Source organism: Bos taurus, chromosome 5 (assembly GCF_002263795.3).
Source record: "Bos taurus isolate L1 Dominette 01449 registration number 42190680 breed Hereford chromosome 5, ARS-UCD2.0, whole genome shotgun sequence".
NCBI lineage: Eukaryota > Metazoa > Chordata > Mammalia > Artiodactyla > Bovidae > Bos > Bos taurus.
Window position 1 is genome coordinate 90,489,450 of NC_037332.1, and position 17,269 is coordinate 90,506,718.

The following is a 17,269-nucleotide window of genomic DNA, read 5'->3' on the forward strand; positions in this document are numbered from 1 at the left end:
TAGAGTGGCCCCCGCTCGCCCCAACTAGAGAAAGCCCACATGCAGCACATAGATCCATAGCAGCCACATGAAGAATTCTTAAGCACGGGTGCACATCCAAATCACCAGGAAGATTTTTTAAAATAAAGGAGCGACCCGCAGCACATCAAAAAGATTCTAATTTAATTGGGCATGGGTGCAACTCAGGCACCAGAATTTGAATACCCAGTGGCACCGCTCGTATAGTCAAGAAAGAATGACCTCAAGACTGTTCTTAGATTTCCAGATAACCAGATCCCTACCATTCCCCACCAGTGACCAATTAGCTTCATGGGTGGGTGGGTGGATAGGTGTGTGTGTGTTAAGGAATCATGTTTTGTTTTTCAGTATCATCATGTTCATTACACTTATTTTCCTTATTTATACTCAAATTGTATCATCTTTGGTCAGTGGAAACCTAAATCTGGCTGCCAAGGCTAGGGAAAATGAGTGCTTCAAACACAGAGACACAAAAAGGCAAAGGAGAATTAAAGACAGAACAGGGTGCTTAAGTCTTGAATTATTACAGAGAATGTTGAAAAGGAAAATATTCTCACCCCCACAAAATATACATACATATATAATTTAATATATATATAAAATATCTGTGAGGTGATGGATGTGTTAATTAACTACATGGATAGAATCCTTTCACAATTGTAATGCATATCCAATCATCACAATGTGCACTTTAAATATCTTAGAATTTCATTTGTCAATTATATCTCAATAAAACTAGAGAGAAAAAGCAAAAAAATTTTTAAATTATCAGTATCAACTGCCATTATCAAACACGTTACAAAGGAACTGAAGAAGGAACTTTTTCATCACCCGTCACCGTGAATGATCTAATACTGGCATCACTGTGTCTTGTATGCACAAGACACGCACAGTTAACGAGGGTATTTAATAGTTTAATTCTGGTCTGATGAAATTTCTTTTTTCTTTATCACAATTTAGGCTACGTTCTTGACTCCAAAATATTTAAAAGGACTGGCTATTTCGTATATCAGGTCTGAAAGAAAGTCTTAAGTTTTTCAAGCAATACTCTATCACAATGAGAAGTCATTCAGATATGTCACTATTATGAAAGAACACAATCATATTGTGCTGTGGGAGACTAGCTGCTGAGGAAAAGTTATAATAAATACTATAATAAATACACTGGCAGACATTTTAACCTCTGAGCCACCAGGGAAGCCCAATAAATACATTAGCCCATGACAACAAAGTGACTACAAGTACTGTGTTCAAAGTACACAGAAATACTAGAGTAGAAGAGAAATGTGTAGGAAGAAAAAGGAAACTATGGAGACTATCTGAAAAGTACAACTATGTAATTTCTTCCACACTATACAAATTTGTCCAGACAAGTAACTGTCACACTGGCAAAATGGAAATCAAAATGATCACCAAACATGCTGTGTATGACTAATTTTTATTTTCTTCAGTTAAATAAAATATTAATAAGCATGGTGAGCTGAGGTTAATTAGCCATGATAAAGCTTAATACCAAATGACCAAGGAGAATGAAAATCACCATTAAAAATAAAGACCAGAGAATAGCACAAAGAATTTCAAAATCCTAGTCCTATTACACATGTAATGTTTTTCAAACTTTAATAATAAAAGGTTTCACTACATTTAACGAAATGGCAGCAGCAACTCCCCTCACACAAACTCTAAAGGCACATACAAAGCAGGGGTATATATACAAGACAAAGTGAATGTGGCGGGGAAGGGGGCTGCTTATTAAGGAATAATCTTTGCATTTTCATTATATAAGACAAACATTATTAAAAGAAAAAACCTGTATCTGCATTTCAGGAGTATGATTTTATAAAACTAAAATCTGATAATGAGCTACCAAGATTATTTTCATATGACATTAACTTTTTTATTATCAAGCGCAAAACAAGAAAGTATAGGAAATATAAAATTCAGTTTAAACCTAAATGACACATCCGTGACTTTCATTGATTTCCCATATCAACTCAATTACGTCTTTCTGGACTTTTCGTTTCCAACCTTTGCCATTACCAAAACTCCAACAGACTTTCATCATCTGAATCTTTAATCTTCAGACAGTTGCCCCAGAAGCCACATGAGCAAAAACTGATAAAATTCAATATATAAAAATCTGTATTAGATTAGGATCAAAATGATAGCCATGTATTATAAGCTTAAGAATAACATAATACATGAGTCCATTCTGTAGCTACATGATAGAACAATGGGTAGAAAGCTCTGAAAATAAGAGTATCAACTAATAAATTCAGATGGGAATAAAGTTAGAAAAATACTCATTTTGTAACCACCCTCATAGTAATAAATGATTCAGGCAAGACACATCAATGGATACTAAAACTAGTTCTAATGGGGAACAATGTTATTTATATAGATTCAAAGTGTCCTCCACAAACTGATTATTAATTGTAAAGGTACAAACGAAAAGTTTGTGGTAAGAGAACCTGGAAATTCCACCTTAACCGAGTGATGCTAGGTAACCTCACCCATGATGGAACAAACTCTCAAGAATTCCCTGAAGTGGTAATAGTGAGAATTTTTATTTTCTCCAAAGACATAAACTGAATTTGATCACATCAAATAACTCCCAAATAGGAAATATACTACAAAATAAAACATTTATACTTCTCAAAAATATTACTGCCATAAAACATAGAGAAAAGCTGAGGAAAGTAAGTTTTAAAGAGTCATGACAACTAAATATAATGCATGATGCTCAACTGAATTCTAAACAAAGAGAAAAAAATGACTATGAGGGACATTATTGGGACAGTTAGTGAAATCTGAATAGCTAATAGCATCAATGTTAAATTTCTGGACTTTGGTAACTGTACTAAGGTTATGTAAATGAGTATTCCTAGGAAATACACAATTTAGGGCTACTGCTTCTCTTAAATGGCTCCTCAAAAACAGTGTAGTATGTGAAATGTGTTTGCAAGAAGCAAGGGAGGAAAGAAGAGAGAGATGGGAGGGAGGAAGACAGATGGAGAGATGGATAGAGAGAAAGCAAATGTGGCAAAAGAGTACCGGTGAATCTGGCTGAAGGGTATATGGGAGTTCTTTACACATACATGTGAGAGAGAGAAATATATGGGAGTTTTCCCATCTTTTTTGCAAGCTGAAATTATAAGTTTAAAAAATTTGCACTTTAGAAAAAGGTCAAAATGGGGAAAACATTTAACTCCTATCACAGGAGGGAAATATTTTTCCTACTCTATAAAAAAGAATAATGAGTAAGCTCAATAAATTTTCCATCCTAAAAATACAAAAATAATTAACATAGGGGGAAAAACAATGTGAATATACAGAAAAGTATTTATACTGTATTTACATTATATGTACCTGCATGGTATCTAAGTAGAAAGGTATTACCATACACTGGCAGACGGGCAAAATAAAAGGGAATAAATAATAAGCCTCAAGAAGGCTGTTGGGAAACAGGCACTACTATATTCTAACACTGCTGGAGAGAATATAAATTGGTACGTTTTTCTGCGGAGGGAATTTAACTGTATCTTTCAAAAGCAAGCTTAGACATGTACTATTTGACTTAGCAAAAGAGCTTCTAGGAATTTATATTAGTTCACAAAAGTAGTATACAAAAATGAGCTCATAGGTTATATTGTGAAAAACTGGACCAAAAAAGCCCATTAAGGAATGATTAAATAAAATATAGGGAAACTATTACACAGAAATATTGCATAACCGGAAATGATGTCCAATACAAAACTAAAAAGGGAGGCTAGGGAATTCCCTGGGGACAGTCCAGTGGTTAGAGAACACCATGGTTCCACTGCCTAGGTTATGGGCTCGACCTCTGGTGAAGGAACTAAGATTCCCCCAAGCATTGTAATCAATGTGCAAATTGATTACATTTATTTCTTTACTTTGTACATATATGCTAAGAAGTCAAATACAACAGATGTTAGATTATATTTATACTATTTAAACTTTTCAAAATCAAATTCCTTAAAATGAAGCAAGCATGACTTTTTTAACACACTTATTTCCATCTGACAGAGTGCAGGAGAAGAGCAAGAGACAACTAGCAATTAAGAAAAAGCTTTGTTGGCTGTGTATGGCCAGTCTGTTGTAGCCAGCAACGCTACACTAGCCCTTTCTTTTCCTATCTTCCATCCCTTCTCTCCCTTCAGGCTTCATTCTAAAGAATTAACCAGAATTGAAAGAGACACGTGTACCCCAATGTTCATCGTAGCACTGTTTACAATAGCTAGGACATGGAAGCAACCTACATGTCTGTCGGGAAATGAATGGATAAGAAAGCTATAGTACACATACACAATGGAATATTATGCAGCTATTAAAAAGAATGTATTTGAATTAGTTCTAATGAGGTGGATGAAACTGGAGCCTATTATACAGAGTGAAGTAAGTCAGAAAGAAAAATACCAATACAGTATAATAACACACATATATGGAATTTAGAAAGATGGTAACGACGACCCTATGTGCAAGACAGCAAAAGAGCCACAGATGTAAAGAACAGACTTTTGGACTCTGTGGGAGAAGGCAAGGGTGGGATAATGTGAAAGAATAGCACTGAAACATGTATATTACCATATGTGAAACAGATCACCAGTCCAGGTTTGATGCATGAGATAGGGCACTCAGGGCTGGTGCTCTGGGACGACCCTGAGGGATACAATGGGGAGGGAGGTGGGAGGGGGTTCAGGATGGGGGACACATGTACACCCCTGGCTGAATTTATGTGATGGTATGGCAAAACCCACAATATTGTAAAGTAATCAGCCTCTAATTAAATAAATTAATTTACAAAAAAAATTAACAATTTAAAATGTTTTCAGTAAACACAGTATACATTTCTAAAAATCCTTCATCAAGATGATTCTATCAATTATCCCACACACAAACCACCAAATCAGAGCAGCCAACATCAAGGCTGCTTAAGATAGGAATAAAATTGAATTCCTTGGCAAATGCTTGAAGCATATGGTAAATATAAAAGACAAAATAAATAATGTAACTCCTTGTAATAACTGGATTCCAGACTAAAAGATAGTAAAAAAAGTATGGAAAGACAACATTTTGCAACCAACTGCTTTTATACTTAGTTTCTAGACAGTCCAAGCTTACTAGTCAGAATTTTTTTAACGATTTCAAATTGCCACCATAAAGTATCACTGAATATATAAAATTGCATGTTATTCTTTAAATAGTTCACTTACTCTTCTATGCCTGTCTTTTTTTCAGAATCATGTATTTCTTTAAGTAGCAGTGATACTCGCAGAAACCTATGAATACACTAAAAACAACTTAATTATATACTTGTTAAGTATTGAGATGAGCAAATTATAAACTTCGACAGCATACTAAAAAGCAGAGACACTACTTTGCCAACAAAGGTCCATCTAGTCAAAGTCATGTATGGATGTGAGAGTTGGACTATAAAGAAAGCTAGTGCCAAAGAACTGATGCTTTTGAACTGTGGTGTTGGAGAGACTCTTGAGAGCCCCTTGGACTGCAAGGAGTCGGACAGGACTGAGCGACTGAACTGAACTGATATATATATACACACACCTCTTGAAATGATCCCCTCTATCACTATAAGACAAAACTCTTCTCTGTAAGATCCTCCTCGTCTTCATATACCGAGGATTGGCAAAGATTTTTTAAACACAATACAAGAAACGCTAACCATAAAAAAATTGACAGATTAGACTTCACTATAACTAGAAACTATTATTCAAAAAATCCTGTTAGGAAAAGGTAAAAAAGATAACCAAAGACAGACTGGCGTTCAAATACACATATCTGTCAAAGTACTTCTATCCAAAATACATATAAAATTTTATATAATAATAAGAACAAATCTTTCGGTAAAATAAAAAAGGGCTTGAATAGGCACTTCACCCAAAAGAGGAAATTCAGATAGCCAAAGCCTTTGAAAATGTGTTCAACCTATCATTACTCAGCAGGGAAGTAAAAAATAAAGTCACAATGGGATACCACTAAATAGACACCAGAGAGGCTAAAATTAATAAGAGGCAAATATCAAGATCTAGAGCAGCTAAAACTCTCATTCACTGCTGGTGGGAACATAAAATGTATGACCAATTTGGAAAAGAGTCTGTAGTTTCTAGAGCTAAATATATACTTATCTGTGACTCAGTAATTCCACTCCTAACTATACAACCAAGAGAAATGAGTACATGTCTGCCATCAGAAGACATGTGGAAGAGTATGTTTAAGACAGCTTGATTAGTAACAGCCAAAGACTAGAAACAACCAACTTGCCCATCAGCAGGAGAAAGAATAAACTGGTTTACTGTACAGTGGAATACTACACAGTAACTATTTATTTAAATGACTGGTACACAGGGAACTTCCCCGGTGGCTCAGCGGTAAAGAATTTGCCTGCAGTGCAGAAGACATGGGCTCAATCCCTGGGTCAGGAAGATTCCCTGAAGAAGGAAATGGCAACCCACTGCACTATTCTTACCTGGAGAATCCCATGGACAGAGGGGCTGGTGGGCTACAGTCTATGGGGTCGCAAAGGAGTCAGACACAACTCAGACTAGGTAAAAGTAACAACCTCCAACAGGACAAATCTCTGTTATTCTGCTGAGTGAAAACAGCCAGACACAAAAGTTCATACAACTAAGTCAAGATGACAGAAATCATAATCTGGTCTAGGGGAAGGAGTGAAAATATTCCTCATCGGAATGGTGGTTACACAGGTACATACAAACACAGGAAATACTTAAGTATACTTTAAACACTTTAATGTACACTGTGATATGTTACAACTAAAAAAAAAATTTTCCAAATCACATGATCCCCTTTCTGTAGTCAACTCCCACTCAACTTCTACTCCTCTTTCCCAGTCCCATTAATTGGTCACTAATCCATGTTTCCAGAGAACCTTTTGACAGACATTTATCGGCACTTCACATTTTATTAGATAGTGGAGGACACAGGAGCCTGGCATGCTGCAGTCCATGGGGTTGCAAAGAGTCAGAGATGACTTAGCAACTGAATGACAACAAATCAGTGATTTGTTTATTTTCTAGGGCTCCAAAGTCTCTGCAGATGGTGACAGCAGCCTCGAAATTAAAAGACACTTGCTCCTTGGAAGAACAGCTATGACAAACCTAGACAGCGTATTAAAAAAGCAGAGACATTACTTTGCCAACAAACGTCTGTCTACTCAAAGCTATGGTTTTTCCAGTAGTCATGTATGGATGTGAGAGTTGGACTACAAAGAAAGCTGAGTGCCGAAGAATTGATGCTTTTGAAATGTGGTGTTGGAGAAGACTCTTGACAGTCCCTTGGACTGCAAGGAGATCTGACCAGTCAATCCTAAAGGAAATCAGTCCTGAATATTCACTGAAAGGACTGATGCTGAAGGTGAAACTCCAATACTCTGGCCACCTGGTGCAAAGAAATGACTCACTAGAAAAGACTCTTGATGCTGGGAAAGACTGAAAGCAGGAGAAGGGGACGACAGTGGATGAGATGGTTGGATGGCATCACCGACTTGATGGACATGAGCTTCAGCAAGCTGCGGGAGTTGGTGATGGACAGGGAAGCCTGGCGTCCATGGGGTCGCAGAGTCACAACTGCACTGAACTGAAGACATTTTATTACTAAAACCTACTTACATCTGTAAAATCCTAAAGAAAAAAAGTTCTCTAAAGGGCAGAGGTCTCCATTCTTATTCACCCTGCTTTCCAAGTGCCCAGCACTATGCTATGTAATGCAAACATCAACAAACACTTTTTTGATTCAAATGGTTCCTACGATTTACAGAACAATGCCTCACTAAATCACAACCTTTAACTTCTGTCTTTTAAAGACAGTTTCTTTCCCCCTCTTCAATGAGACTCTTCTACAGCTTCTAAAAAGAGATTTTCGGGAAAAAATCCATTTCTATGAACTGTGAAATTAACTTGAACATCATAACCAACCAGCAAAAGAATGGCTGCCTTAAAGAAAAATATATGCAAAGGAACACAATGGTAAAGTAAATGATTCTCTTACTTTTAACAATAAGCTCTTACATTTACTATATACTGTACAGTTCTATGAGGTAACCACTATTAGCAGCTACAAATCAGACAGGAAGTTCAAAAAACTGTCCCAGGTCACACGAGGGCCAGAACCTGCAGTATGAGAAGAGGGAAGACTAGGAGGTTAACATTACAGGACACACATGCCAACAGAAAGCTCAATAAGACTATTTTTAAGAGAATAAAGAAAAAGAAATCCAAATGGTTAAACATATGAAAAGATGCCCAACTTCACTGATAATAGAGGAAAATAAAATTAAAACTACATCAGGGGAGGGAATTAATTTCCTGGCAGTGCAGTGGTTAGAATTTGGCGCTTTTACTTTGGGGGCCCAGGTTCAATCTTTGGTCAGGGAACTAAGATCCTACAAGCTGGGAACTTCCCTGGTGGTCTAGTGGCTAAGAATATGCCTGCCAATGCAGGGGACAAAGGTTTTATTCCTGGGCTGGGAAGAGCCCACATGCGGCGGAACAACTAAGCCTGTGCTCTAGAGCCAGGGCTCCACGAGAGAAGCCACATGAGCAGCTCAAGCACTGCAGCAATGTGCAGCCCCACCCCTGCACCTTCCCGCAACTAGAAAAAGTCCATGCACAGCAAGGAAGACCCAGAGTAGTCAAAAAAAGATAAATCAATCCTGTGCTATGCTGTGTTAGGCTTAGTCGCTGAATTGAGTCTGACTCTTTCCCACCTCATGGACTGCAGCCCGCCAGGCTCCTCTGTCCTTGGGGATTCTCCAGGTGTGGGGTTGTCATGCCCTCCTCCAGGGGATCTTCTCAACCCAGGGATCAAACCCAGGGATCAAACCCAGGTCTCCTGCATCGCAGGTGGATTCTTTACCAACTGAGCCACCAGGGAAGACCAAAATAAACATTAAGGGGAGGAGGGGGACACAACTGATGGGACAACCACTACATCAGGATGCAATTTCTCATCTATTAGATTGGCAAAAATATAAAAGTTTGACAAAACCCTCTTAACAAAGCTGTGAAGAAGGCAGACACTCTAACACTGCTGATAAAGGCACAACCCCCAGCAAGGCAGTGTGGCAATATTTATTAAAATTATTAATGGTTATATAGCTTTTGATCCAGCCACTCTCATCATTTTGGGAACTTTTCCTACATTTATAATTACACATGTACAAAATGACATATATTCAAAGATCCATCACTGCAGCACTACTTGCAACAGCACAGGACTGAAATCAACCAAAGCAGCTATGCAAGTCCGGTTAAATGAACTGCTATAGCCACACAATGGAATACTAAGAAGCTGTTAAAAAGAGAATATTCTTTATGAACAGATATGAAAAGATCTCTACTACAAAGCATGTTACACAAGCAAGGTACACATACACACAATAGAATTCCTGATAATGGGAGAAGCTCGGTATAGGACATAAGGGAACTCTAATCTTTGTAATGTTTCTGTAAAACTGAAACTGCTCTAAAATATAAAGTTTATAAAAAATAATATACAGAGAGTATATATTTATTAGACATTGTGTAAGTGGAAGGATAACGATACTACATATGAATCTACTTGTAGTTCCATAAAGAATTCACCAGTAATTAAAAAGAACAGTTATATATTCAGGGGAGAGAAAATAAGAAAGGTAGAAAAATTTCTGAATACAAATTTTTTTCTTTATAATTTCTTAAAATTGTTAATGATTATCTTTTTCAAGGAAATTAAGTAATTAAAAAAAAACTGCATACAAATTACCTCCTCCTCTAATGAAACCCAAAATGAGTTTCTGGCACAACAGTGCTTATTAATACATACCAGTAGACACTGTATTTAACAACTACTAAACTTCTTTAAAGACAAACTTTTCATCTCTATGATATATGCTTTCCATACTAAACTTCTAAACTTTTCATCTCTATGATATATGCTTTCCATAGTTACAAAGCAAAATATTTTAACTTTTTATGAGGATAAAACAAAAAATGGTTTTTACATGAAATTCCTCAGAATTCCCCAAATACATCTATTTGACACAGTAATTTATGACTAAGCTTAGTAACACGATCTCAAAGTGAGGGAAAGAGATCAAACCCTTTAATTCTCCACAATTTCAAAATTTTTTCATGTAATAATCAGGACTGTTCGCTAATTAAAAAGGCTGAAACCTATGACACTAAGAAAACATAATTAGAGTACAAGGTACTAACCACAACCAAGCAATTTTAAAGACATCCATTCAAGGTGCTACTCTGCCTACTAGCTGTTTTCAAGACCCTACCTTCACACTGACTTTTTTCTGGTCTTCAAATTATAAAAGTCAGATTAAATTATCTTTACCTTCATCTACTTTATAAAATCTCATGCATCTACAGGAATATTAAAACAAATGGTTCTTTAAAAAATTTTTAGGAGGGCAAAAGTATGCCTATTAAGAAACATGTCAACTTGAACTTAAGAAAAATAACTCATATACACTTACTTACCTTAAAAGGCTTGTCTCCGCTGTGTGTCAGCATGTGCCTCTGTAACCAACTCTGGCTGGTTGATGGAGTGTTATATACTTTACAGCCTTTCCATAAGCAAACAAACACCTGTTAACAGAAGGGCCATAATTATTTTCATCGCTTTTTCAACAGGGACTTTTATTCCCTGTAAATTCAAGTAAACATGCTGCAAGTCTTCAATTGACAAAGAGACATTGAATGTACCAGTCAGTCAAAATGCTTACTGTAGGTACTTTCTGAACCTCCCACATGAGGCACAGTTTTAACCGTTCCCCTTTAAGGCTGCTGTCTACTCCCTCAATAAGGAACTGATATACCAATCCCAATGAGCCATTCAGAAGGAAATATACAAAATATTAACAATATAGTCCTAAGAACTAGAATGATGGACCATAATTTAGTTTTTTTTGTTTACTGCATGAAGGAACAAGCATGTACTAACTGTAAATATTAGGAATATATAAAGGTATAAAGAAATGATGACAATAAATCAAAACAGTCAACTGGTAGTTACTGATAGTTTCACCTTCAAAAAAATGAGTGAACAAATTTTCCAATTATAATTTTGCTGCTCTTGATTTCCTATTCTCAAATGCATACCAATATGTTTATATTTATATTGTTTTGATTTATTTAAAATGATTTCCAATTGTCTTAATTATGAAGCAAAATCTAATACAGAATGCTAAAATTAATATAGTTGCAGAAGCTATGACCGCAGTTACTCTATAATAATAGACCCACATTCTTGGGTTCAGGCAGCTGAGTATGACTGGGTTAACAACTAACATGATTTTTACCATCTTCCTACCACTGAGATACCAATTTTTTTTTGACTGATTCTATTTTTATCCAACTGAAAACTGCTCCCCATCATCGGTAAAAGAAGTATGAACCTACAGTAACCATTACATTCAAAGAACCATTTATAGGCTCTGTTCTTTTCTAAGGTTACAACAATTATAAATAGAGCCATACTTTGAAGATTATAATGTACTGCATATAGAACAAAACAAAGATACACACAGGACTGAGGAAACAATCACTAAACAGTAAGTTTAAAGGAACATTTTTAGAAATCTAGAAAAACAGTCTAAAATAACTGAGATCAATTTTTACTCAAAACCATTTCACAACGAGACAACACTGTTATTGCTGTTGATGTGCTTAAAGCATTTGCTATTTTCTTTTAGTTAAGCAGATATGATGTCACATTTCCTCCTGAATATTTAAAATTCTTTAAAAAAAAAAATTCCTGACCCTAGTACATGTTTATAAAATGATTCCTAAAGTTCCCAAAATTAAAAGCCACTTTTTAATGAATGTAGAGAAGTCTTTAAAGGTACACCAATATGCTGTGAAGACTAATCCAGTGTTTAATAATCATATGTGGATATCAATCCTATCAACTTCCTAACTCAAGACTACAAAGACTGTCTTAAATTTTCAATCCAAGTAATAAACAGACTGGTTTAAAACGCTTTCACAAGTCATACACAAACAGGTATGTCCTAAAGCAAGTATTTGGGAACAAAATTAATCTCAGTTATGCAAAAAAAAAAATTTAACAGTAAAGAATTGTTATAACACTTAAGAAACACCTGTGCTGAGTTACTCTCAAAGAAAAAAGATAAATACTCACATTCTGTCCCTACTCAACAGCTACAGTTGGGAGAACCAACCATGTCTGATTTCTAATTCTTTTTCCTCTGAACCAACACTAATAGGAGGCAACTGCCGGCCATGTGATTCCATCAGATAACAGCCTCTAGGGTGAACAGGTACGGTCTATCCTTCTAGATGGAATAATGTCTAGTAACACTATTAGGGCACCAACACCTTCAGGTTCAAAGAAAAACCATAACCTTCAACCTAGTGAATTTTAGAGGAAATGAGATAAGTGTAAAGAGATCAAAGCAAACTATGTTTAGCTATATTCGGGTAGAATATTAATACCTGAAAACTACTCTGAGGGGAAAGGGGATAAGTAAACTTGTATAAGGATAATCTTGATACACAACATGGGCACTAAAAATCCATTATCAAGTATTCCCCCAAACCACAAATCTTTAAAAAGCTAAATTTCCTTAAGTCCAGTCCAAAATCTGACAAAGGGGTATTTGACCTGAGACTTTCTGTATGCACAACATATGAAAAACATTTTTATACTCCATTTTTAGAAACTTTCTCATTGTAAAAATTAACACTGAAAACATTACAGGAGTTCAATATGAATGGAATTATTCAAGAACAAAATCTAACATGGTTCCTCTAAACTATCTTAAAATGAATTAAGATCTAACTATGTTAATTAGACCACTGAGGTTCATAGTCCAGTCTTTCATGATAAACTGGCTTAGTTAAAACAGGCTGTATTAGAGATAACAAACAGAACAAAAGTAAACAACCTAAAATCTATCCAGCCCTTTCATATTTTGCAGCTACACAGTCTTCAAAGAACCACTAATTTAAGTCTCTATTTCCTTTGTCACCAAATAGATGCTATGAGCACACACCTGTTGTAAGTCCAGAACACAATGAAGATACAAGATAATATTTTCTCTCAGGACTAGTTAACAGAAAACTTGGGTTTATATTAGACACTGGAGGTCCCTTCTCAAAATAACTGCTGCACATTTTTTTCTGCCAGACTGTCCAAGGAAAAAAACAGCACACGGCCATTAAAAGAATCTTTCTACTACCAGCTTCAGATTTATAATGACCTAACTTGTAAGATGAAGAGGTCTAAAATTTCTATGTTAGAGGGAAGCTCAGGCTTTCTGTTCAGAACTCCTCTAGAAAACCTTGCCCATTACTGTCAGAACAAGTCAGCTTTACCGTCAGGGGTCCCCTCCAAAAGGCCTAAAATGAAGAAGCTTGTACAAACCAAGGGTAGTCCTAGTCTTTGGTCAATTTTCCTGAACTAGAGTATTTACCTGAATGTATGCATGGGCTTCCCTGGTAGCTAAGACGGTAAAGAATCTCCTGCAACGCGGGAGACCTGAGTTCAATCCCTGGGGTTAGGATGATCCCCTGGAGAAGGAAATGGCAACCTACTCCAGTATTCTCGCCTGGGAAATCCCATGGACAGAGGAGCGTGGCGGGCTACAGTCTACGGGGTCACAAGAGAGTCAAAAACAACTAAGAGACTAAACGATAATAACAACACAAGTTCTACACCTATGATGGATTGTGTGACAGTAAAAATAAATGCACTTACACCTGATTACCAACATATCATACATGAAGTGCATAAATGAATCCATCAAGAAATTAAGTAAATTTTAAGACTCACTGCAAAACAATACAATGCAACCTAACAAAGTCTAATAAGCATGTATAAGGAAAATTCTGTTACTACTGGTAAAGTAAAATCAGCCTAATACTCTATAAATAGAGCTGGTAAGCAATATAATTTACATCCTCAAAGGGAGTGAAAAAAGCCTACTTTTACTAAATAGATTCCTTCTGTAGTAAAATGATACAAAAAGATTTTATATTAAATAAGAGACAGACAATCTAAAATAAAGTCAGGAAGGGGTTGAATGGATGATCTCAGGGTTCCTTTAAGCTCTTAGAAAAAAATTAGTTCAGTTTTTCACAAAATGTGAACATATAAAAGAGAAGTAAATGTTTTTTACGTCTAATTATTTTGTCTCTAATCAGTCTACTCTTTCAAGATCTAAAATGAAGGCTATAATTTTGTATTCTGTAATTTTTAGCCACATTAAATGTGTTAACATTTTCAATTTCCTCTGTTAAAAGATATTTAATAAACAGAGGACAACTATTCAGTAAGCTCTCACAATACAAGGAAAAAACATCCCTCATTTATTGCAAAAGATATGCCCAATTTCATGTTATGTTCAGAATCTAGTAATATCAGACTGGCAATCAAAACTCAAACTGGCCTCCTAAGATTGACCCCATTTCCTAGTAGCATTCAATGTAACCATGAGAGTCTACAAGCCTAATTTTATGTAACATCAAGGTTAACTCATTCAGCTCTCCAAATAGTAATACCCTGTCATCAGCTCCCCCAAAATATCCCTCTGGCCCTCTTGCCTCAAGAGCACCAAAGAACATATACAAAAGTAAACTTAATAAAAATAACATGTGTAAGAGCACCCCTGATAAACAGATTTCCTTCTGGCAACTGTTTTTAAAGTGAGAAATAGTTAAGACAAGGGGGAAGAAAAAAAAAAAACAGTACACTAATGGATCTTACTGAACCACTGAAATCCTACAAGATGAAGTTCCCCTCCTACCAAGACTTACGTGTGTAATAAGAGGACACAGGCCTTTGAAATTTGACTAGCAAAATAGCTCGGTCTAGTTTCTGAAATCCAGTCATGCATGAAGTATGAACCCAAGAACACAATTCTGTTTTACTGAACAAAAAAAGGTTAAGTTTTTCTTGCTTGTCTTTATTTTTTAAAGAAAGTACTTCCATGACTTTTAAAAAAAAGGTACATTCCAAAAAAAAAAGGTGCTTTAATGATAAGCTTAACTTTTACTACAGGATTAAGTATCCACCCACTTTGACATATGAAAAGGTCAGGAAACCTTAAAATTCCACTTGCCTTCAGCCTATAAATACAATTAAAGTCCACGTGACATAGCAACATAAATAGCTTAAGGCACATAAAGAAGTTACTAAACTGTTATAGTTTTTGTTTTCCCAGGGTGAACAGCAGAGTGGGATGAGAAAAAGAACAGGAATTAATACAGGATGTAGATCTTGCTACCTTACTGCTCCAGAACTGTCATCTTTCAGTAATTAGAAACATAAAATCCTCTAGAGTTGCCAGTAATTTTCCTCATTTGTTTCTGTTCCACTGTGACAGTTCACATTTGGGATAGAAAGAAGAGAATTAAAAACTCTTTAAAAATGTCATCAAAATCAGCTGTTTTCCACTATACAGGAGAGCGAGTGAGAATAGTCAAATTTAAAGACAGAAAGTAGGACCATGGTTACTAGAGGTTAGCACAAGGGAGGATTAGGGAGGTATTATTTAATAGGTAGATTTCAGTTTGGGACAATGAAAGAGTTACGGAGAGGGATAGTAGTCATTGAAGAGCAATGTGAATGTACTTAATAATGCCACTGAAGTGCACACTTAAAAATAATTAAAATGACTTTAAAAAAATTTCCCTTCAAAGAGGTCACTTAAAAAAAAAAACAACAATTAACAACTACTAAATTGTAGCTGAAATCAGGCGTGTTCAGGGTGGTATGGCCATAACATAACTACTCTATTTTAAAGCACAAACCAGACTGAGATTTCCTAAATTATCTAGTAGTAATTAAGTTTTGGGCTTCTCTGGTGGCTCAGTGGTAAAGAATCTGCCTGCAGTGCAGAAGACACAGATGTAGGTTCAATCCCCAGGTCAGAAAGATCTCCTAGAGGGCATGGCAACCCACTCCAGTAGCCCTGCCTGGAGAACTTCATGGACAGAGGAGCCTGGGGCAGGCTACACTCCATGGGGTTGCAGAGAGTTGGACAACTCCATGGGGTTGCAGAGAATTGGACACGACTGAAGCAACTGAGCACACAACACATCAAGTTTTCAAATTCTCATTCAAACTCTCATTCTGAAAGCTTAAGTCTATACATCAAAGACTGATATGCAAAAATAATGGGAATGTAATGAAATGTATTTTGTTCATTTAGCTGAGCCTTTAAGTCTGTAGTTTAGCAACTAATGTCCTTCAAAGATCAGAACTCCTTTCTCAAGTCAAAATAGAATTACTCTTAAAATTAGCCAGAGAATCTTATTATTTGTAATAAAGTAATTTTATGAATAAGCATTCAAGAAATGACATTGGGGGTTTCCGTTTCAACATGTTTAAAGTAGAAATACCAAAACTTCACGCCTGGCTCTGTAATATCAGTAAGATACATGCAGGTGCAGTGATTACATTACACATTCAGTCTGTAACTCCATTTTTCCAAATCTGTAAAAGGCTGAAAACATTCTCATAAAGGCCGTGTGCCAACTCAACTTGTAGGATCAAGACTTAGAAATGTGCAAGTCTCCTATTACTACTAAGAGACCATGCCTGCAGAGCCTGGGATCCTGCATGTAGCTGCCAAGTCAAGTGACTATAAAGCATCATGCCGTGGTTCACAGGACTGCCTTGGTGATCTATCAAGTGATTCCAAGCACTGGTGTACAAAAGGCAACTCTGTAATGACCAAGAAGCCAAGGGATATACACAGGGTGAAATAAAGACTGTTACCAAAGCAGCTTAACCACTGAGCTGGGCAGAGTTCATTAGCAACTTATTGACCAGAGATGTCTTTTGTTACCCAAATGTTACTGACCACAGTGTTTCAATATTCACTTACATAACACATTGCCAACCATACACGTTAAGTTTCTGCAAAAATCCCCCAGTCAATAATATGTTAATACACCCTCTGATATCTACCCAGACCCCATATGTATTAAATCTAATAAAGAGACAAATGTTCACTTATACAAGTTTAAGTAATTGAAAGACTACTGAAACATTATAACATATTGTGATAACAGTAAATATTTTTAAAAAGAAATTTCAAATGCAATACCAATGGTAAAAATATTAGGAGTCCCTATTATGGCTGCATGCTTTTAAAAAAAAGATCAGTAATACAATCTAAATATTAATACTACCTTGGAAACAGTTACCCACTTACTTAAGAAGATTTTAA

At 36.0% G+C, this 17,269-nt stretch overlaps 1 protein-coding gene across 2 annotated transcripts in view; it reads right to left on the reverse strand.

The window, feature by feature from the left end:
- The window catches only part of AEBP2 (AE binding protein 2), a 61,721-nt gene that overhangs the window by 20,818 nt on the left and 23,634 nt on the right, over positions 1 to 17,269 (reverse strand). For both annotated transcript variants that reach the window (NM_001083485.3, XM_010805458.4), the window contains exon 3: positions 10,551 to 10,658. In NM_001083485.3, the coding sequence (NP_001076954.2) occupies positions 10,551 to 10,658 (108 nt within the window). The remainder of the gene's footprint in view (positions 1 to 10,550; positions 10,659 to 17,269) is intronic.